The 22,923-nt window shown below is 34.7% G+C and overlaps 1 protein-coding gene across 1 annotated transcript in view; it reads right to left on the bottom strand.

Annotated features, from left to right (window-relative positions):
* Positions 1–730: 730 nt before the first annotated feature.
* MMP16 (matrix metallopeptidase 16) overlaps positions 731–22,923 on the bottom strand; it is a 365,749-nt gene continuing 343,556 nt past the window's right edge. Inside the window, exons 9-10 of the mRNA XM_020970086.2 lie at positions 17,506–17,621; positions 731–11,334 (exon numbers count right to left, since the gene is read on the bottom strand). Coding sequence (XP_020825745.1) covers positions 11,000–11,334; positions 17,506–17,621 — 451 coding nt within the window. The 3' untranslated portion in view covers positions 731–10,999. The remainder of the gene's footprint in view (positions 11,335–17,505; positions 17,622–22,923) is intronic.

A 22,923-nucleotide genomic window follows, 5' to 3' on the forward strand; every position in this document is an offset into this window, starting at 1 on the left:
TGCCCAGCCCAAGGAGTTTTGTCCTTGGCCAGCCCAAGGACTCTTCCTCCTGTCAGACTCCAAAGATCCATACCTCTGTCATCTCCCTCCCGGTCTGGTATACTCCCTGTAGTTTCCCATCCAAAGCTCCCAAAGACACCTGCACCTTTGGATTACCTCATCAGTGTTCCTGGCATTTCTTTCCCATGCTCTTTTCCATATAAACCCTAGCTGCATTCTCAGTCTCTCGCAGGAATCCTTAAGAATCCTTGCCCGCTGAAAAGCGTAACAATAAATCTTTGCCACCTTGAATTAAAGAATGCTTGAGTCTGTGAATTCGTTGCAGATGACCCGTCCTGTGTCCTGTACTCCGGTCTTTGAGGGGTCTCAACCTCTCAACCTCTTACACCACAATAATATTACCTAATAACTTATTCTGCTTATCAACCCTGTTAGAATTTTTTTTTTATTTCTGTTACTGAAAATTAATCAAATGTTTTCTAGAAAACCAGAATGATAACCTAGACGATTCGGGCAAAATTCTGAAAAAAAATACCTAGATAATTAAGGAAAAAGTTACGGCCTTTTCTGACTGGTATTATTTGAGTGAGTTGTTCTTGATTATCTGTTCTACATGGATTAATCGCTGGTGAATGAGGGTGAATAAGGTCATTTATGTATGTATATGGTAAATGGGATACACTGGTTGTAACTTTATATAGGACAAAACATGGAGTAAAACCACAATGTCTTTATGAACCATTTTTTCTGTTCTCTTATTTATTGACAGATTTTTTTTTTAAGTTACAACACAATGAAACGATGGTAAATACAGAAGATGCAATAGTATAAAAAGCCATTTTAACCCTTCCCTTGGTTAAGACACTTACAGCAGACAAGAACTGCCCCACCCCAAATCCCCTCCTTGAATGAAAACAAAAATAAATAGAAATTAATAAATATAAAACAAATCACTGCACAGCCCTTAACTCTTTGATTGCTATGGCAAGAACCATGCTGATGATTCTAGCTTGTGATGTTGGTGTGGTTAAAGGTTGCCGCAGCAGTCAAAGGGTTATAGCTTGTAAACATAAGTACTTGATTGGAAATGTTCAGTCATGTAAATGGTCTACAGCGATGAGATTAATATCATGACCCCTTGACCTTTAATGACGCAACATTATAAGGAATTAAAGAGATAATAGCTTGGTGAGCTGTTACATAGACTAATAAACCCATTTTATTTAACAATGCACTATGAAGCCTTGATTTACTAATAAAAGACAACTTGTGAATAATAAAACACTGTTCAATGCATTGATCAATAAAAATCAATGGAAAAATTAGTTTAAGCACCACAAAATTTTGCCTGATTATATCCGACAGTCATAATACACTTTAGCACCATGTAGTCAGCCTTGCATTTGCACACAAACAAGCTTTGTGTTTGTCAGTAGAAGCTGCCTGAAGGAATAACATATGCCAGGTATAAGAAGGTTATTGTATAGAATCCTGTGTGAGCAAAAAAAGGCAAAAGCAACCCCCCCCAAAATAAATCTAACCTCTTCCCAAATTCTAACTTGTACTAAGCAAACGAATGCTTCAGTATTTCTTTGCTTACACACAGAACACTATAGATACCAACAACTCCACTGAAATGATCTTAAGATTGTAACATGAACCAAAAACATCCTAAAGATTACATGTTGTATTAAACTGTATCTAAAACTGACACTACCATGGGGAATGAAAATAAGGACAACAGGAGATATCAAAAGGTGCCGGCCTTAACCTTTAATTTCCCAGCTTTCACTCTGCTTCACAGCTTTAAATTTACTTAAAGTTTGCCTCAGTTTTAATTCTTCTCATTTCACCTAACTAAAGGGAAGAAAGACTATTTTTCAGAGGAGGCTATAAAATATGTCAGTTACCCCAGGACTTGACCTTCCTTTGGAGTTGAATCCCTTATTAAATTTATTAGACAGACATGTGTGCAAATTTTTGGGGAAAATCACTTTATTTTATTGGATTTGACATTTTAAACTGATCTAGTAGACATATATAAATATATTATATATGTGCACACCTCCCTTACTAGATAGTCTAATGGGATTCAATAAATCTGTATTCAGCATCATAGTGATCCACTATTGAGATCTGAACAATGTCAATACAAATATCCAGATGAAAAGCATCTTGAAAATAGCTTTATATCACTGAAGAACCAGGCAAATTTTCAAATACTAGTAATCGAGACCTTATATCTCCTTAACACCACTAAATTAGCATCTGCCCATTTAAAAACTTTTATTTAAATTAAATTGGCTCAAAGTTAAGCCTGGTAAACATGTACTTCACTCCTATAATATAAAAACAAGAAGATATAGTTCTTTAAAATTAGATTGCAGAAAGGAGCTCTTCTTAGACCACAAGCCTGAATTTTTTTTTCTTTTTATGGCAGAGTTTTTAAGCCCCTTAAAATAGAGGTCTACAGTAGAAATGCTGACTTGATCCTATTCAATGGGGCAATGCACATATTGTGCCAATGCCCATTCTTCTTTCTCTCTCTAATACATATGCACTTTATTATAAAGGAAATAAGACTTAAGAATTAATGTATTATGTGTTTATGTAGCAATGACAAATCATATACAAAGCACTGTATTTCTTTACTTACCTTTCTGCATAATTGTTATATTCTCCAAATGCAAACTTCCTTTGATGTCTTATCAACAGATAACAGTCACCATACTCAGCACTCTACCTTTCTCAGGGAAAGAGCTGCATAAGCAGTCAGAATTTCAAAAAAAAAAGACATTTTGAAAATGAGTGAAATGCATGTACTTTCAATGAAATATGTGTGGGCACATATGGAAAAGAAAGGGAAAAAAAATTCCAGGGTACTACCTCTGCCTTATGTGGTATTAGCCACTCACCTGAATTCTGGCTTTCAGGAAAGACTGAAGGAAATCACACCTACGGAGAATGGCCTTGTGGAAAAGAGAAAAATGTGGCTCATGCTTATGCAAAGGCATTGAATGAAAAAGAAACACATGCAGAAATCTTATCAATATGCTGTTACCCTCTCATCAGAGCCTGCATTCTTCAGTGACAAGTAGTATGAAGTCAAATACAAGTATGAGAACTACAGGGGTATAAAATCAATTTCTTATAATCAGGAATAATGTAAGCTTGAGAAGATTAAGAAGGGAAATTATAAAATTCTAGACTACTTATACTATGTTTCTAACCTGAACAATGGATCACACATGACATGTATGTATACATGCACATATGTCTATGTCTATATGTACATATGCACACACGTGCATATATATACATATACATATATGTATATATATGTATATATACATATATATGTATATATATGAAATAAACTAAAACAATTTCAATCTAGAGGGAATTAACTAAATTGCTTTCAGGTAAAAGTAATGGGATAGATTCTGATATGTTTGCTAAGAAACAAGAGAGTAACATGAGACTGAATTAAGGGATGCCTGATGATGAGTAGGCATGCATTCTAGGAGAAACAGAAATGAACTGCCATTTCATCCACTGAAGTAGAAATAATGAAGAAAGGTATGGTATTATTAATACAAAAACATATAAACATAGAGTGACTTTAAAATAATTGAAAATGAGCTTCAAAAAATTAAACAAAACAGGACCTGTAACCTAGTGACACTACAGATGAGCTTTACACCATGCATCAAATACTAGTGTTCTGGCCAACTACTGCATACAAACAGCATCAAATTATCCCATGGACAATAGCATGTTAAGACAGTCATATTTTACTATAAACTAATCCTACCACTGTGTGTAATTTGTGACCATTTAAGAAAGCTTAAGTTAAAAGCCTCCTGTGTTATAATTCTGATTTAAATAATGACATAGTACTATAAAAAAATGCACATGGAGAATGCTATTTCATGTGGAAAAATTGTAATAAAATGTACAAGAAACATCTTCAGAACTCAAAACTCTCTCATTTCATCATAATTTCATTTTCCTTCTTCCATTCACTATGTTTTATTGTCAATGTCTTCTTTCATGGAAGCTGATATCAACCACTTACATTGAGTTATTTTCTTTAGAATTCACATATTTAATGAACTTCATTTTCATATATTCTGGAGGTCATGTAAATTTATCTCTGGGGTAGAGCATGAAGTTATTTTAAAAACATTCACAACACATTTACATTCCATTTATTTTTCCTTTTCTCAGCATTGCTTTATGTACCCTTCAAAATATTGGCACACTGAGGACAAAATCAGGTAATGTCTCTAGACCAGTATCAATAGAAGTCAATAACTTCAGGGCACAACTTTTTTTTTTTTTAATCTGTAAAGCTGAACCATACAGATTACAGTAGTCACTTTTAGATGTGTTTTTCTGCATTTGAAGATTTTTATGTTTACTATTAATTGGCCATGTTTATGGTGATATTCTTTTTCTTGACTGTCTTTAGCAAGAGTATGGGTGAAAATAATTTCATTACAGCTTTCAATGAAACTATCAACTATCTTTTAAACTTTACCTCTGTACTTCTTATCTTTATAGAAACATCAGTCCTTTCTAGGTACTTTGTGCTTGCTACATTCTGTTCCAGGTTCAACACTGAATCTAAAATAGAAAAGTGACATTATAATTTCCCACCAGGAAAGTGAATGGAATTTTATAATTCCACATCTTCTCTGAGGCTTTGAAACTAATATTGTACTTAGGGCAACCAAACACTATTTAAAAATATAAACATAATTAATTTGACCTGAGCCATTTTAGAATCATTTAAAAAGTTATTTTATGGTACAAACACTTGAACGACTTTGAATAATATGTACCAGGCAAAGATTTTATGCTCATAAAGGCAGATCATTAAGGCAAGTTTTGTCAAAGGTATTATGTGAGATGATAATCAAATAGAGCTTCTCCTGGTAATGGTTACCTAGGGTGTATTCTGATGAAATCTTCAAATTCAGATTAATAGATATCTGGTGTTGACAGTTTAGCCTATACATCAAGGGAATACAAAACATAATGCTGAGGTTAAATGTGGTATTGAGAAGGCCTGCTTGCTGTTTAGTTACAGTTGCATTGCTAGGGTCACAAATTAAATGCTTCCATTTGACACTATGATATCCACGAGATAGCACTTTCCAATATTGCATAATTGTTAAACTAGGATTTCTAGTTACAATGAGAGCTATGTGGAGTTTTGCTTATAATCATTTATAGATTGTACATATTTCTAGAAGATAAGCACTTTGCAGCTAACCAATGAAGAGCACTTATCTTTGTATCTCCAGCATTTCTTGCATATAGTAGGTGAACAACAAATATTTAACTATTATTTTCAGGAATCTATACCATGTTTAATTGATTTTTCATTCTGTCATGTTGAGCAATTTTTTTTTCTTTTTTAATGATCATGGCACTGCCTATGTCCTCTTTCTCCGTTCTCTCTAAAGCTTCAACTAGATTATTTTTTTAAATGATGAGAGATTCCTGATTTGTGTCTCTATCTCATAAAGGATATGGAAAATGTCACATAGATCCACAAGTTCTGCTTGTTCTCATGAATGTCACAGCTTTTTTAACAAAAGCAAAATACTTCCTGGGATGAATTTTTAGGGAAGGTGATATGAACTGCTATGACTAAACAGAGAGCTACTTTTCAACATGATAAGCATCAAATATATTTAACATTTCCCATTTGGAGGGAATTGGTGTTTGACATTTGTGATGTGTTGAAGTATACACACCCTTGAAAGCGTAACAAAATAGCCTTGTGCTTTACTGTGTTTATCAAAAGCCTTGGTTCTCACCCCACTCACATGGTTGTTTCTCTAATTGCTTCTAACAGCAGTTAACCATTAACCCCCAAATTCTACTTATTTATGCAAATATTTCTGAAACCCCTTTCTTATCACATATTCTTCACACATATTATCTTTCACTAACTCTGCATTCATAATTATTATAACACAAATCCCCTACAGACAACATTCTGATTTCAAGCTTTATGTTTTTGTGGATTTATTGGCAGGTGTACCATCATATCTCAAATACACTGGGAGGCATTTGTGCTGTACCTAAGGCTGCAGTATTATTAATCTGTTTCACATACAGTAAAAAGTATTGCCATACTAGTATAACCTGCTAAAGCAATATCATCATATTCTACAATCTAAGTGTGTATAAACACACACACACTTATATATGCATATGCATATGTATATGTGTATGTATGTATGTATGTATGTGTGTGCGTATGTTTCCCCCTTAGGGATTTCCAGTCTTACTATACTAACAGGGAGTTTAGGAGGTAGGACCTCCCCCTTTTTCATCATTTATGGCAATTTTAAGAAATGGAACAAAAAATGAGAAAACATATATGAGCATTATGTATACACAGAAAAATGATTGAGATCTCACTCTTCATTCTTCTTTTAAAACTTTATCTTAATTTTTTCCTTTGTGATTATGACATTCTGCCTTTCATACTTAAGCATTGCTTGTTATTCCCAATATCTTGTATACCCCTTGAATCATTTGTCATATCTGTGCTCTCAGAATCAAGTAACAAATGTTTGTTGAATTAAATTACTGTCTGACTAGAAAATGTCATATATATATATATATATATATTTTTTTTAATAAGATAGAATGTCCTTATGTTTCTGGATTATATGTGTGTGTGTGTGTTTGTGTAGACATATACACACATATATACATTTTTTTCCTTTGACTCAGATAAATGTTGCCTTCTGATTCAGAGCACAAACTTGCTTAATTCAGTGCCACATAGCATGTACTAAGTTGGCTATAATAATGCAGTTAACTAAAGAGTTTTCATATAAACTGCCAAATCTTCCAATACTGCCAATTCTAGGGAGTCATATAGGTTTTCATATGGGCTGCCAATACTGCCAATTCTGGGAAGACTTATGGGGTCATTTGTGGCTGCTCTAAGCAGCATTCTGAGAATATCTGAAATTGAGGGTGAACTTCTGAATAACAACTGTGTTTTGTAGAAATTATATGCTGATCAGCAATAGGAAATACTTTATCTAAGGCAGTTAATGATAAACCATGCCGATTATTAACTCAATGACTACTGACTATAATATATGGAGTAATATTTTGAAGTCAATGTAACAGGTACATGTCTGGAGAAATTATGAAACACCAACAGAGAAAATGTTTGGCTAGCATCATTATGGTTTGTGAATCTATTTTCATTTCAATTTGAGAAACCCTACAATTTAGAAGCTCATGCCACTGGTGAATGGGTAACTGGAATCATGTTAGACAGACTGAGTGCTGAGGGTCTCTATTAATAGATCATTTCTCCTAAAGAGGATGGCCCGTGGATGTTCATCCTCAATCATAGAGTGGCTATTGATATGAGATTAGACCATTAGGTACTCTCACTTTCATTTCCCCAATAGGTTATTTTCCCCCAACTCTAAAGTAGAAAGGAAATGGCGGTATCAGTAACTGCCTGAAAAAAAAAATGCTTCTTTTCCAGTGATAAATATGAAGTCTGAGAAAGGAGTCAGTTACAATTATGATTGAAGTTGTCTTTCTTTTCTTTTTCTTCCCTTATTTCTCTGGTAGTCTCACAGCTTGATAACTTCTTTCTACTAGGACTACACACTTCAAGCAAAGTTTAACACACAATCCATTCTCTGACCATATAATTCTATCTCATACTTAGGTATATCACCAAAAGAAATTTATCCACTGGTGTGAGCTAGAATACACACACACACACACACACACACACACACACACACACACACACACATACACACGCATACATTTTGTTTTGTTTTCACTGTCTAATGCTATACCAATTTTCTAGTCCTGTATACTTTTCAAAAATTTGTAACAGATGAATAAGACAGCACTCTTTTCTTTTTGGATGAGAAATCAACTTTGAATTATTTTGAATAAAGTTTCATCGGTGATTTTTATGATATGTCCAAAAATGATGTGGGGTTCTTTTTTTTTATTATATACTTAGCAAATCCTAATTTTCAGGGTTTTTTGCTCATTGACACAGAATTGCAAAAATATGTTTAAAAAAAATCTACATGCCAGACAGTGCATAATTGAGATTATACAACTATTACTTGATGTTCTATATTAGTGAATAAACTACAGTATCAGCAGCAACTTGAGTGGAAGAATTAAAGCAATGCTGTAGGCTGATTCTGGTGCGCTCTCTGGATCTACTTTGCCCTCACATATGTAGCCTCGGAAAGCTTGCCAAAATGAATTTTGGTCTACATATTGTTTTGTTCTAACCTTTTCCCCCGCAACTGCTCATTTTCTTTATCCTTGCATATATATTATATGTGTTTATTCCCAAAAAAATTTTTGCAAGGCTTTTTAGCATGCTGCACATGATTACAATGTCATCCTCTGACCAAATCATAAACATGTAGTTTAACAACAAAAATCATACTAATTTTCATGCCATGTTGAGTATAAATACGAATTCAAGGCAGCCAACCATCCATTTCCAAACAATAATGCAAACCTATACTCATTAAAAACGATCGAGTAATGTATATTAGCAAATGAGTAAGAAATCTTTTTTGACGAGTATAAAATTCCTGCTTTATATAAAAGCCACACTGGCCATTCAAGTATTTGAGGTTATTTTTTTTCCTGTAACTTTGTATTTCATTGTAAAATGATGAATTTGGACATGAAATTATATGAACAAAAAAGAGTCACTTCTATTTATAGTTTAACTTTAGAGTGTGCATGTACTGATAGCAAAATGCCCACCTGCAGATAGATAGATGTGTGTTCGATTCCTTTTCTTCCCTCCCTAAGAAAACAGCTCATACTTTTCTGAGATCTTGGATAGTGATTACCCAGTTTTTAGAAAGCAAGTGAACAATCCAGATTTATTAGTAACATCAGATCTTGCAATTCCCTTCACTTGTGCCAGTTTGCAAGTTAAAGGTCAAAGGGTGAAGACATAGAATAGTACTCTACCAGGAAATTTCTCACAGAAGACAATGTTTAAGTTGTGGTTAATGACAGTCAACAGATCAATAATCAAGTTCAAGGCAAGCTGTTCATTGTTTCAAAAGCAATTCCCCTCCAATCCTGGCTTTCACACAAAGCCAGAGTCTGACTCATGGGGTGCATTCATTCTGACCATCTTTAATAAGTTCACAGCCCAGTAGCTGTAAAGCCTATCACTGCAAGAAGCAGTTCCTAAAATCAATAAAGAGGTCTGTCAGTTGCTGACTTTTCTCTAGGAAAAAAATATTGATACAAACCCGCTCTGCAGGTCTCATGAAAATGACAATACTGCTGTTAGGACAAATTACACTCAACAACGAAATGCTTTGGTGGTCTCTTGGCTCTGTCAGTGATGGAACGGACAGCTAAAAGTCACAAGTCTTGCTAACCCTTTGAGAACTATGGGAAACATGCACTAGGTAATGCACTGGAGAATATTCATGCAATCTCAGAGTCATTGTATTGGCCTACTTTTGAAACGGTAATGCTTACCTGCATGTAATCATATACCAAGACAAATTGAATTTTCATGCAATGGAGTTTGAAACAGAAATTCAATATGTCTAAGATAAAAAGACTTAGGCTATAAAATTGTAGCCAGCTGTTTTATTTCTTTAGTTTTTAGAATCTACTGGTAGAATGCTTAGATGATATTAAAATATTTTTTTTTCTTTTCTTTGCCAGAAATGTTTTTGGCAAATATCATCTTTCTTGTTGATTTGTCATAGTTTCATTTTAGCAGTTACTTAAATCTTTTTTTTTTAATGGACTTTTTTGTGATCAAAGGATGTCTGGTTTAAAGCCCTGAACTTCATGAACTTATAGCCCTGAACTTCATGAACTTATGTTTGTATATACCACTACCCAGCCCTGTAATTTAACAGAACCCGAGATTAGCATCCTAAGACTCTGAAAACTGATATGATAGTTCTCAAAGGGTTACACCAATGTAATACCAGTATCACATTTCCTTGTTAGAATCACTGCAACTTAAATTCCCTGCAATCCACTTTAGAGACATACTGCTTCTTGCTATGCTTTGTAATGAGTGTTACTGACAGACCCATGAAGGCCTGGGGCAATTGGCCTTATACAGCTTGAATGGGGGTGGGGTGTCACAACAAAAGTACAGGAGTTGAGAAAGAGGGGGAAAAAGAAACACCTCAAAACAATGAAAAGGTTCTGTTTGAATTTAGTTATATGGATATAAATGTGATAAAACATTGAGGACATAGCTCCAAACAGCTGTATAAAACGCAAAATGGATGTATCATTAAGGCTGTCACTATATTGCAGATATTTTGGCCCCTGGTTGGTTGGAAAATGGCTGTCCAAACAGTCTAATGTCCTGCATGTGTCATCCAGGTCTCCCACCAGACAAAAAATTACGTGTAGGAGTAAAGGACTAGATCCATAGCAGACAGAAAACAATCCTCTTTGGAGACAAAGCTGTTTTGGGTCTTCACACTTTCCTGAAAGTTCAATTATGGGTTGTCTTGTTCAAAACTTTTTTGTAAGCAAAAACTTCTTTTTTTTTTTTCCCCTCCAGAAATGTGATCAAGCTTCTGGGGGCTCGGAGGGGTTAAAGTAGGGGATAATGTTTGAAATCATTAAGAATAATCTTCTTTTTTGTTGTTTTTCCTCTTCTTTAGTTAATCCTAAAACTGTATTGGGCATTGAGCGTGCAGAGGAAAGGCCTAGAACTGAATGACGAAGAGAGACAAAGGACTGAAGAAACGGCAGATACTGTGTGTCATGGAAGCTTCCCACACGAGTGAATTCACACTCAGGCGCAGGACAGGCAACCCCCTGGGTTTTAAAGATCAGCCCTGATCCAGGCTGACGGATGCCTGCTCCTAGCTAGGAAACAGCATAACAGCTCTTGTGTTGAATCTCAAGTTACCACAAACTCCTGGGAAAGAAAGGAAAAAAAAAAAGCCCTTTATCACACCCACTCTTGCATAGAGCGTTTGCAGTACAGTATGTGACGGGGTGTTCCTTTCCTCTTGAATTGGAACACTGTGTAAACCAATACAAGGAGGCATAAGGCCAGGATGCAGGGGATGACAATAGCTATGGCTTTCACAGTGCTGGCTGTGTTGTCCAGTTTGATGACAATATCTACGTCATCTTGTGGGCTATGTCGTTCTTTGTCCCGGTCTGTTGGTCCTTCACAGCCCATAAAATCCTTGAGGATAGATCTGGGATACCCAGGTTCTACCTTAAGTACCTGGTTATTGAATTTCCAGTACTCTTTTCCTTTATAGAAATATGTGAAGCCTAGAAAATGAAAAAAAAAATATTAATTTACAGAAACATCTGCAGCTTCTTTATAAAGATAAATTAGTTGTCCATTCAATAGTGAAATGCACTTACTTAGGATATTTTTGAGTGGGGGAAGTGGGAGATGGGCCTAAGCTGAAAATGATAAGTATGACTCAGACTCACAGATATAGATGGGGATAATGAGCTTGGAAAACCTGTTCTCCATGACATTACAAAATTGTTTATCTTAAAATTAGTCCCTCAAATGCCTTATGTTGAACTGATATGCAAAATTTTCCCCCAGTCCAATAGCTTAAATGTATGGTAGATTATCATTTTGAATACAGTCTTGTATTGGTTCTTTACCTTGAGATAAAAATAAAGGAACCAAAAAAAAGAAACTGCTTTAAAATACTGTATTGCCAAACAATCCAATCATGATTTTTGGATCAATTATCACCTTCCATGAATTGGAATAATTCTGAAGAACACAAGGAGTGAATTTTTGATTTATGAATATCGCTAATATTTTGTTAAGGAACACAGTTTAGCATGCTAAAAACTGGACCACAAGTTCAAGTCACCAAATTCTGATAATCATTCTTTCAGTGCCACATGAATCTGCCATAATGCTTAAGCTCCAAACCCAGTTTTGCAGTCTGAGCAACTTGCCAAATGAAAACAGGTGTATGCAGATTCACATTTTTCTGTAGGGAGCTGGTATTTGATCATTTTAATGAAATCCAATGTAATTACCCAACAAGCTTAGATGAAGAAATGCTGAGACCTTGCCAAGTAACAAAACATTAGATAATCCCAATTGAAAAGTGGCATTGGTCCAGAATAAAACAAACCTTCGAAATAGGTGAACTTACTCTTTCAGTTTGTAAACTGAAAACAAACCATTGGAAGTTTTCCAGTCTTTGTCTTCAGCTAATACCCAAAAGGTAACAGGTGATCATGAAAAGCAAGGTGTGCAAAGCTCAATTTTAGGTAATTGCAGAACCTGGCATATCGATAGCGTTCATAGGTCATATTTCATTGTAACTAATTCTACAGGGCATTCTTATTTTTATAGTGGTAGATGTTTGTTTTCTAGCTATATAGTTAGCTGGAATTACAAACCAAGCTATGCTACATTAACATGAGAAGAGAAATGTTTGGAACTTGGTAGCAGAAAGAGATGCTACAGACTTTTAAAAAAGTTTTCCTTCCTTTTTTTCCCTTCAAATATTTATGTTTTAAATGTTTGGTTTTGGGGGTGTCTACCACTTACAGTTCCTCCCTTCCTTCCCCATCAACTCAAGTATTTAAAATACTTAAAGCATAAACACATGATTTCATAAAAATGAAAAGACCTGAATAGTGAACACTACTTGATGGCAGGACGAGATCCAGGAAGAACTCAGTTCTTTATTAGTAAATTGTTTTACGGCTTGGGACCAGAAGAAAAATCATACGTAAAGGATTATTTCTTGCAGAGAATTTGTCGTAATCTTTTCAATATCATGGGCCATCTTTAAAATGTGGAAATAGCTTTGATATGTAGGAATTTCATTGTAGAACATATAACATTCACTCAAATTCCCCACATCTCTCAAAAGAAAAAATGAAAAGGGATCTTTAGAACAGTGGTCCTAATAAGTTAGTACTTAAATGTCTGAAACAGAAATTGAACTCATGTCTTCCTGAAGTAAATGGAAATGTTCTGACAGCTTAGTTCTGTGAAGTGAGTTATATGCCATTTAGAAAACAATACCTTAGATAGCTGAGATGGAAATCTGGAATTGCTAATATTCTCTCCACTCTCAAATGATTTATTTCATTCAACAATCATTTAATACTGACCAACTACTATCTGTAACTCAGGGTGTTAAATGCCGAGCATATTATATAAAGACAAAGCCAAAAAAAAAGTTCTTGCTCAGAGCTTAATTTTCTTCTGGGGGTTGGGTCATGGAGAGAAAAACATGAGGGAAATACATTTAATCAGATAAGTAAAGGCAATTTCATTTAAATGGGGTAGAGAGCACTGACAAGAAGGGAAATTGAGGGAAAATATGCTTTCAATGACACTTGAAAGGAAACTGGGGATTCTACAAAATGGAAGAAATCTGCAGAAAAGGAGAATCTTCCTGATAAAATGGAAAGCCCTTAAGGACTAGATTATTTTGTTTTTGTATGCCAAGTGGCCAGCATGCTTACAGAAAGTACTTAATAAATACTTTGCTAAGTTGAACCAAATTTGAGTTTTACTCCTGTTTCCAATGGGATTTTGATAGGAGTGCTAAGGAGCAGGAAAATAGCTAAAAAACAAAGAATGAAACACCAGAGGGAGAAATGACAGATTCAAGGCCTCTCATCTAATAAGTCTTCCCTGACTAGCCTCTCTATCATCACTACTCATTTTGTGTTACTTGATTTCTGATGTATTTGCTTATTCTAGCTGAATAGATACAATGTAAGTTTTCTAATATTCATTGATCATCCTTTGTTGGTTAGACAGTCAACAAGTATTTATTAAGTACCTACTCTGTGAACGGCACTGTTGCTAAGGTCTAGGGATATGATAAAAGGCAAAAGAAAGCCCCTGCCGTCAAGCTCACAATCTAAGGGAGTAGCTCACAGTCTACGTACACATGCCACAATCCTATGTCCACACATATTTTTGTCTTAAGTGTTCCTGGATGGCACAAACTAGTTTCTAGTTTTTTTCTCATATGTGAACTAGGGAGGAAACAAGACGTGTATGATAAACAAGGCCAACTGAAATGATTTCTGAAGTAACCAAAGTTTTATGAATCGAATTTGTGGCTAAAAGACCTGGGTGAGACAGCAAATGGAGAGGCTGACAGAATGAAGAAGCAAACCAATCTCAACACGATAGAATTCGGTGACCAACAAGATGGAACCAGAAAGGGGAGGGGGGAATGTAAATTGTTCTGTTTAGGTTCAAAAGGTGAGAGTACAGATAAAGAATGGGGATTTTAACAGTCTTGGAATGAGCTGGCATATAAAATATGAACCTGGGGAAGTGTGGGGTTCACCCTCAAGAGATTTTCAAGTGATCCCTAAGTGAACCATTGTCATCGTTCATGTAAAAGGGAAATTCTCCAGGAATGAGTAGTGCCAGATGGCCTCTGAGATTTCTTCTCAATGAAATTCTGTAGTAGTTAGATCAATGAACCAATGATGTATTGCAGACTATTAAAAGGCAGTAAGGTGGTGCAGTGGATAGAACACTGAGTAGGCCTGAAGTCAGGAAGATTTGCTTCATGCACTTAATAATTTTGTGACCCTGAGCAAATCACTTTACCTCTGTCTTCTTCATTATCTTTATCTCCAAAATGGAGATAATAAGAGCTCTCACCTCCCAGAGTTGTTATGGGGATAAAATGAAATAGTAATTGTAAAGTACTTTGCAAACCTTAAGACACTGCACTAGTAATTATTTTGATTTAAGTTTAGGTTTATTAGTAAAAAAAAGTAGTGTAGAGTTCATGTTTAGTGATAGTTGCCCTTTTACTATATAATCTGTGCTAATCAGACCATATCTGGAATGCTGTATATAATTCTGGTCACCAAATTTTAAGAAGGATTTTGACAAAGTGAGAGGCAACATGGTATAAGTTGCTACAGGAGTTATATTAGGCTGTTTGGCCAGGGGCAAGTCACTTAACACCTCAGCGACAAAGGCCATTCTCCCTACCAACAGGCTTCATTTCTTCACTGCTCAAGGGATTTTCCACACTAGGAGTTCCTTGTATGAGTGAAATCCTAGATCTATACCAAAAACAAAACAAAAAACCAAAACTTAAATGCTTCTGGAAAATGACAACTGGGGTCTGAAATCCACATACTATAACAAATGATGGAAGGAAAGGGAATACTTAACTTGAAGAGAAGACTAAAGGGAGATTTGATAGTTGTCTTCAAATGTGGAAAGCTAAGACAGAACTAGGTGAAATAGATAGAAGTTAAAGAAAGGGAGGCGGTTTGAGCACACAAAAAACGAAATAATTTCCTAACAGTTAAAGCTATTAAACAATTTCATGGCTGCCTTCTATGTTATCTAAGCAGTAAGGTGACATAATAGTCAGAATGTTGAACTTGGAGTCAGGAAGACTCAAGTTTGAATCCCTCCTCAGATGCTAACAAGTTGTATAACCGTGGACAACTCAATACACTCTCATCCTCAGTTTCTTCTTCAGTAAAAATGGGGATAATAAGGGCACAATGTTGTGAAAATCAAATTAGATAACAAGTATAAGGGGAATAAGCATTTATATAGTGCTTACCATGCACCAAGTACTGCACTAAAAGCTTTTACAAATATTATCTTATTTGATCCTTATCACAACCCTGCAAGGTAGGTGCTATTCTTATCACCATTTGACATGTAAGGAAACTGAGGCAAACAGAGGTTAAGGGACTTGCCAGGGCCACACAGCGAGTATTTGAGGTCATATTTGCACACAGGTCTTCCTGACTCCAGGTCTAGCCCAGTGCTGTATCTACTGTGCCACCTGGCTATCTCTAAAGCATGTTGTAAACTTCAAAGTCTTATTGTCAGTTATTTTGTTATTATTGTTAATCATTTTTATACCGGGTCTGTATTTTAATCGATATTTAATATTGCCTAACAGTGAAATTCTGGTCTTTCTGAGAAATCTTCTTAAACCAAAGGGGGAAAAAAAACCCATTAGTTTAACTTATACTTCTGCTTTCTTCCCAAAACCAAGTGTAAGGCAGAAATTCCATCACTACAAGTAAAACAAAAGAAGATGGAGGAAACAAGAGTCCAAGTTGTTGACCCCAAAAAGAATTCATAGAGCAAATTAAATAAAGTCTATACGAATTATAGCATCCTGATGTGACTATTGTTAGAGCAAAAGGGATGAAATCTATAGTTATTCAGAAACCTATTCCAATACCTCCACCTGCTACTTTTCAAAGGCAGGCCTACAAGTATAGATCACTGCAAATCATGTTAAGCTTTTTTTAATATGTTAGTTTTTCTAAACTGTTTTTTCCTTCTTTATTCTTTTTCATAGATTATGACTATGAAAGAAGTAGGAGCGATGGATACATTAGGAAATGTAGGTAATATAAAAACAGAGAACCCCATTCACCACTTCAGTAGCTGTGATTCAGATTCAATTGTACCTTGTTACCTTAATGGTGAAATATGTGGGGGATGGTGAGCTTTTCTGAAGCCTCAATTAATAAAATTGCTCACCTTTGGTTCTGTCTTTCCTCATCTCTTCCCAGCCTTCTCCTAAGGCACTGGCTTCTTAATTGAGTAGTTGTTTTATTTTTTAAACTTAGAATTTTATTAAGCTTGTAATGGAAGTATGAAAACATGCTTAGGATTTCAGGCTTTAGATCATATTGAATCACCAATTTGCTCCCATGAAATTTATCCTTCAAAATAGAAGGGATAAATGCAATAAGGGGTACATGCTTTACCATCTCCTTTCTCACTCTTGTTTTGGGCTGCAAGTGAAACTGAGTTAGATAAGTTGCAAATAACATTTTGAGTCAAAAAAGAAATGTGTAGTTGCTTATTAATTATGTCATTAGAAAAAAATTATATCATTACAATATACAAAATAACAAGAGCAGAATTAAAGTTTTTAATTAAAATTGAGTTTTCTCTTTTAATTTAACTCTGTGATTGTCTAGCATTTCTTATAAAATGATGTAAGAAAATGTAGTTACACAGCATGAGGTAGTCTTCAGGACAATTTCAACAATTTGTACCAATGTAGTAAAAATATCCACTAATGATTAAAATTGCAGATAAATAAGAATATGGAAGAATTGGGTCAAGGGAAAAAACTCTTTTTATACAGGGTATCCCAAAAGTCATAGTGTAGTCTTAAGCTATAATATCTTAATAATTTAAAATTGCAATAAGACTGAGACTTTTGGATCTCTCTCTCATGTATATTCATACATATATATATATATATATATATATATATATGTATATATCTCACACATATGTATATCTCTTTGTTTCCATTTGGCATAAAAAGTAGGTTGAGTGCCAGAGTTGTGAAGAATTACTGAAATATAATATATTGTTTACCAGATGGTCTATTGTTCTGCAATTATCTGCTGCAATTTAATGACTTACGAAAAAAATTGTGAGAATTAATGAAATTGAAAGTATAGGCATACCATTTTCTTTGTGTACAAAGGCTCCCTGAGGAGACTCTGGGATACCTTTCCATATTGTGATAGGTTTTGGATAGCCAGGATCCATGGTTTTCATTTCTTCACTATATCTCCAGTATCTAATTTGGAAGAAAAAAATGACAAAATGCAAACATGGGTAAGACAGATAACACACAAACTGAACTAAAGCTTTTATGAGAGAATTATTGGTTGTTATCACTGAAGGGCAAAAAAACCCCCTTTATATTGAAGTATGATACCAAGTAATAGAGTTTTTTGAAAATATGCAGGTATTTGAAAATTAGACATAAGACAAAAGATTCCTAAATCTTATCTAATGGATCAAAATGTTCCTTCTTAATAATGAGACAAGTATCTAGACAAATATCTATCACACGCAAAATCTGTAAGAATGAAAATTTGGGAGGAAAAGTTTTAGTGAAAATTCAATGAAAAATCTAAAGAAAAATTTCTTCATTCTCCCATATTTACTACAGATGAACTTTTCATCATCCAAATATCCACCCTATGCAAATTAGTTAAAAATTACTCTTTCCCTTGCTATCTATAAATAGTATTTTGACCACTATTGCATTTTCTTCCTAGTTAGTTTAGGGCTTACACAAACCTTTGGTACCATAAAGAAGAACGAGCTACTGCAATTTGATCATATTTTTCTACAGACCAACAATGTTGTTTGTCATGGCACTGTCATACAGAATATTTGGACATAAGGGAGAAATAGATGGAGAGTTGGAGAGACAGGTCTCAAAACCTGGAAAAATGTTATGCTACTGTAGTAAGTGATGGGAGACTTGAAAAATCCAAAGCATTAGCTACAGTTTTATTGAACAAAGGATAGCAATTAAGAAATTATTGTTGTTTAAATGATAAATTCATCTTTGAAAAGGTGGAGAAACAACTAAGAAAAACTACTATCCTAGACCAAATTCTTACTGAATAGGAACTAGTTGCTGAGGCAGAAACAATTAGAACACTGGAGAAGTAGCCATTCCACCGTAGTATTAATTATAGGAGAAGAGGGAAAAAAAATCAGTCAGTCTGTTCCAAATCCTATATTTTGGGAAAACAGATGTTGAAAGTTTCAGGGAAGGCATGGATATGACCTCATAACTTACACTTCTACAATTGTGAGTCTGATAGAGATGGCACTATTAAGAATTAAAGTAAGTATGAAATTCTAAAGACAAAACATGGGAACAATTCTATTGAAGAAAAAGGGGTGCTTTTAAAGTACCTAATGTTAATCTACAGAAATTGACTGGCTAAATCAGACTGAAATAGACATGTATGGGATGTGGAGCCAAGATGGTAGAAGGAAGCAGGAAGTCACCTGAATCTTCCAATTTCACTTCCAAACAATTGAAAAAAAATGCCTTAAAACAAATTCTGGAGTGGCAGAACCAACAAAAGAATGGGGTGAAACAATTTTCCGGCTCAAGACAATTTAGGCCATCAGGAAAGGTCTTTCTCACTGGTGTAAAAGAGGAGCACAGTCCAACACAGGTGACATCCAGGCCAGCCAGCAGTGTGTGTGCCACAGTGAGACAGCAGCAAGTCCCTGAGCCCCAGAGCAGGCCAGTAGCAAGGCCCCATTTCCCCAGTGCAGGACAGCAGTGAGACCTCACTTCCTTGGTGCAAGGCAGCAGCAAGGCCCCCATTCCCAGCACAAGAAGCTTGGGACAGTGTCTCCTCAGTCCCAGGGGCAGAACCCAACTTGAACATAAAATCAGAAGCCATGAAATAGGCTGGAAAAATCAGTAAAAACAGAAAAGGAACCTGACCATAGAAAGTTACTATGGTGATAGAGAAGATCAAAACACAAATTCAGAAGAGGACAACAATGTCAAAATGACTGACATGCAAAGCCTCAAAACAAACTGTGAATTGATCACAAGTCCAAAAATAATTCTTGGAAATGCTCGGAAAGGATTTTTTAAAAAAATAAGTAAGAGAGGTAGAAGAAATTCCGGTAAAAGAAATGAGAGTGATGTAAGAGAATCATGAAAAAAGTGTCAACAGCTTGGTAAAGGAAGTACAAAAAAATGGAAAAAGGTTTGTTTGTTTTTTAAATTCAATGAAGAAAACAATTCCCTAAAAAGTAGAATTGGCCAAATGGAAAAGGAAGTACAAAAATTCACTAAAAATTAGAATTAGGCAAGTAGAAGGTAATGATTCCATGACACACCAAGCAACAATAAAAACAAAATTAAAAGAATGAAAAATAGAAGAAAATGTGAAATATCTCATTGGAAAAACCACTGCCTGGGAAAGTAGATCCAGGAGAGATAATGTAAGAATTATTGGACTGCCTGAATGCCATGACCAAAAAAGACCTGGACATTATATTTCAAGAAATTGCAAGGAAAATTGCCCTAATATCTTTGAACAAGAGAGTAAAATAGAAACTGAAAGAATCCACTGATCACCTCCTGAAAGAGACCTCAAAATGAAAACTTCCAGAAATATTATAGACAAAATCCTAAGTTCCCTGTTCAAGCAGAAAATACTGCAAGCATCCAGAAAGAAACAATTCAAATATTGTGGAGCCAAAGTCAGGACTACACAAGATTTAGCAGCGTCTACATTAAATGATCAGGGGTGGAAATTAACATATTCTAGAAGGCAAAGAAGCTAAGGTTACATCTAAGAATCACCTACCCAGGAAACCTGAGTATAATCCTTTAAAAGTGGGATAGGGAATGGCCATTTAATGAAATATAAGACTTTCAATCATTCCTGATGGAAAGACTGTAGCTTAAGAGAAAATTTGATTTTCAAATACAGGACCTTAAGAGGATCATAAAAAGGTTAATAAAAAATTAAAAAAAAAACTATAAAAGATTCAATAAGGTTAAACAATTTGCTTTCCTACATGAGAAGATGATACTTGTAACTCTTAAGAACTTTTAACTATTATGGAAGTTAGAAGTTGTATACATAGAGGATATGGGTATAAGTTGAATATGATAGGATATCTCCCCCTACTCCCAAAGAAATAACAGGTGAGAAAGAGGGTTGCACTGGAAGAAGAGGGAAAGGAAAGGTAGAACTGAGTAAATTGTTTCACATAAAAAGGTACAAAAGACCTATTACAGTGGAGGGAAAGATGAGGGGTGGGTAACAGGAAACAATTAAACCTTATTCTCATTGGATTGGCTCAAAGAGGGAACAACATACACACTCAGTTGGACATAGAAATCTACCTTACCCAGTAGAGAAACAGGAAATAGAAGGGCAGGAAATAAAAAGGGGGTGTCTGATAGAAGAGAAGGCATATTGGGAGAAGTGGTGGTCCGAAGCAAAACGCTGGTGAGGAGGGATGGGGTCAAAGGGGAGGGAGGGAGAGAGAGGGAAAGAGAGAGAAAGAGAGAGAGAGAGAGAGAGAGAGAGAGAGAGAGAGAGAGAGAGAGAGAGAGAGAGAGAGAGAGAGAGAGAGAGAAGAAAAATAGGATGGAGGAAAATACACAGCTAGCAATCATAACTGTGAATGTGAATGAGATGAACTCACCCATAAAACATAAACAGATAGTAGAGAGGATAAAAACCAGAATCCTACAATAAATTGTTTACAAGACACATTTGAAGTAGAGAGATATACACCGAGTAAACATAAGGTGTCTATTATGCAGGGATAGCAATCATAATCTCAGAAAAAGCAAAAGCAAAAATAGATCTAATTAGAAGAGATAAGGAAGGAAACTATATCTTGCCAAAAAGTACCATGGATGATGAAGTAATATCAGTAATAAACATATTTGCACCAAATGGTATAGCCTCCATACTTTTAAAGGAAGTTACATGAAAGTTACATACTTTTAAATGATTTACATGAGGAAAGAAACAGCAAAACTATACTAGTAGGGGAACTCAATTTTCTCATCTCAGAGCTAGATACATCCAATCGAAAAATAAACAAGAAAGAAATTAAGGAGGTAAATAAAATTTTAGAAAAGTTAAATATGATAGATTACTGGAGAAAATTGAATTGGAATAGAAACAAATATACTTTTTTTTCCTCAGCAGTACATGGCATCTACACAAAAACTGACCATGTATAAGGACATAAAAACCTCAAAATCAAGTGCAGGAAAACAGAAATACTAAATGCATCATTTTCATATCATAAAGCAATAAAAATTACATTCAATAAAGGGCCATAGAGAAATAGATTAAAAACTAATTGGAAACTAAGTAATCTAATCCTCCAGAATAAGTGGGTCAAAAAACAAATCATAGAAGCAATCAGTAATTTCATTAAAGAGAATGATAACAATGAGACAACATTATACTTAATAAATATGTACTGTTTTGAATGGAATTGAAAAATAAAAATGACAAATAGGAAAATGAAATGCAAAGTAAGTAAGGGTATCATAAGGGATTGTCTAACTGACCATGATGACATTAATTTCTAGCCTCAGAACAAGCTATACTCTAGAGTACTGAAAATGTCACATTTAATAGGTAAGCCAATTTCAGAGATCTTTTCCAGACCCAGAGAACAAGAGAAGTGTAACAGGAATAGAAAATAAAAAATGTTGAAGTGATTAAAAAAAGAGGTAGTAAAGAATTTGCAAAATATGGGTGAATAATGTTGACTGTGATTCCTGACCAAATTATTGCATTTCTAATTACTCGTGGGTAAATTAACATCTCAAGAAAAGATGGCAACAACAAAGGATCAGCATGATTTCATCAAGAACAAGTAATACCAGCAAAGACTCTTTTCCCTTTTTGATAGGGTTATTAGACTGGGGTTAGAAAATGGAATACTGTAAATAGAATTTATATAGAATTCTGCAAAGCATCTGACAGATTCTAATTATCTTTGTTTAAAAAATGAAAGATGTGATAATAATAATAATAATTAATAATAATAATGATGATGATAATGTCATAGGTGGAATTAGAACTGAATGACTTACCAGGTACAAGGAGTATTGATTAATGAAAGGCAGTGCAATTGAAAGTTCTCTAGATTTTGAATCTAAGGATCTGGGTTTGAATCCTGACATGAATAGGATGATTAGCCACAAAGAATGGGAAATCTCTATGATCCAGATAGGGAAATCCACTTGATCTTTACTTCATTTTAATAACTTGTAATATTATTTTAACTTTTAAAAATTATGCTTTTCAGGTGTTTTTCATAGTAAATAAAATCAAACAGATGTATACAGAGTGTAAAAAGACAAATTCTTGTCAAAAGCTATACTACTTAACTGAGATAAGTTAAAAAAAAGCATATAGAATCTCTGATTAGTGATTCAAGCTCTGATCTCAGTACTAGTTGAAGAAACACAAACATATGGATACATAAATATGAAACGAGCTAAATGTCCACTCCACCTCTAGTTACTGAAAAATATTGAGAATTAGTCCAGGTGTATGCTGTTC

The sequence above is a fragment of the Phascolarctos cinereus genome, unplaced genomic scaffold (assembly GCF_003287225.1).
Source record: "Phascolarctos cinereus isolate Bilbo 61053 unplaced genomic scaffold, phaCin_HiC Scaffold_4;HRSCAF=312, whole genome shotgun sequence".
Classification (NCBI taxonomy): domain Eukaryota; kingdom Metazoa; phylum Chordata; class Mammalia; order Diprotodontia; family Phascolarctidae; genus Phascolarctos; species Phascolarctos cinereus.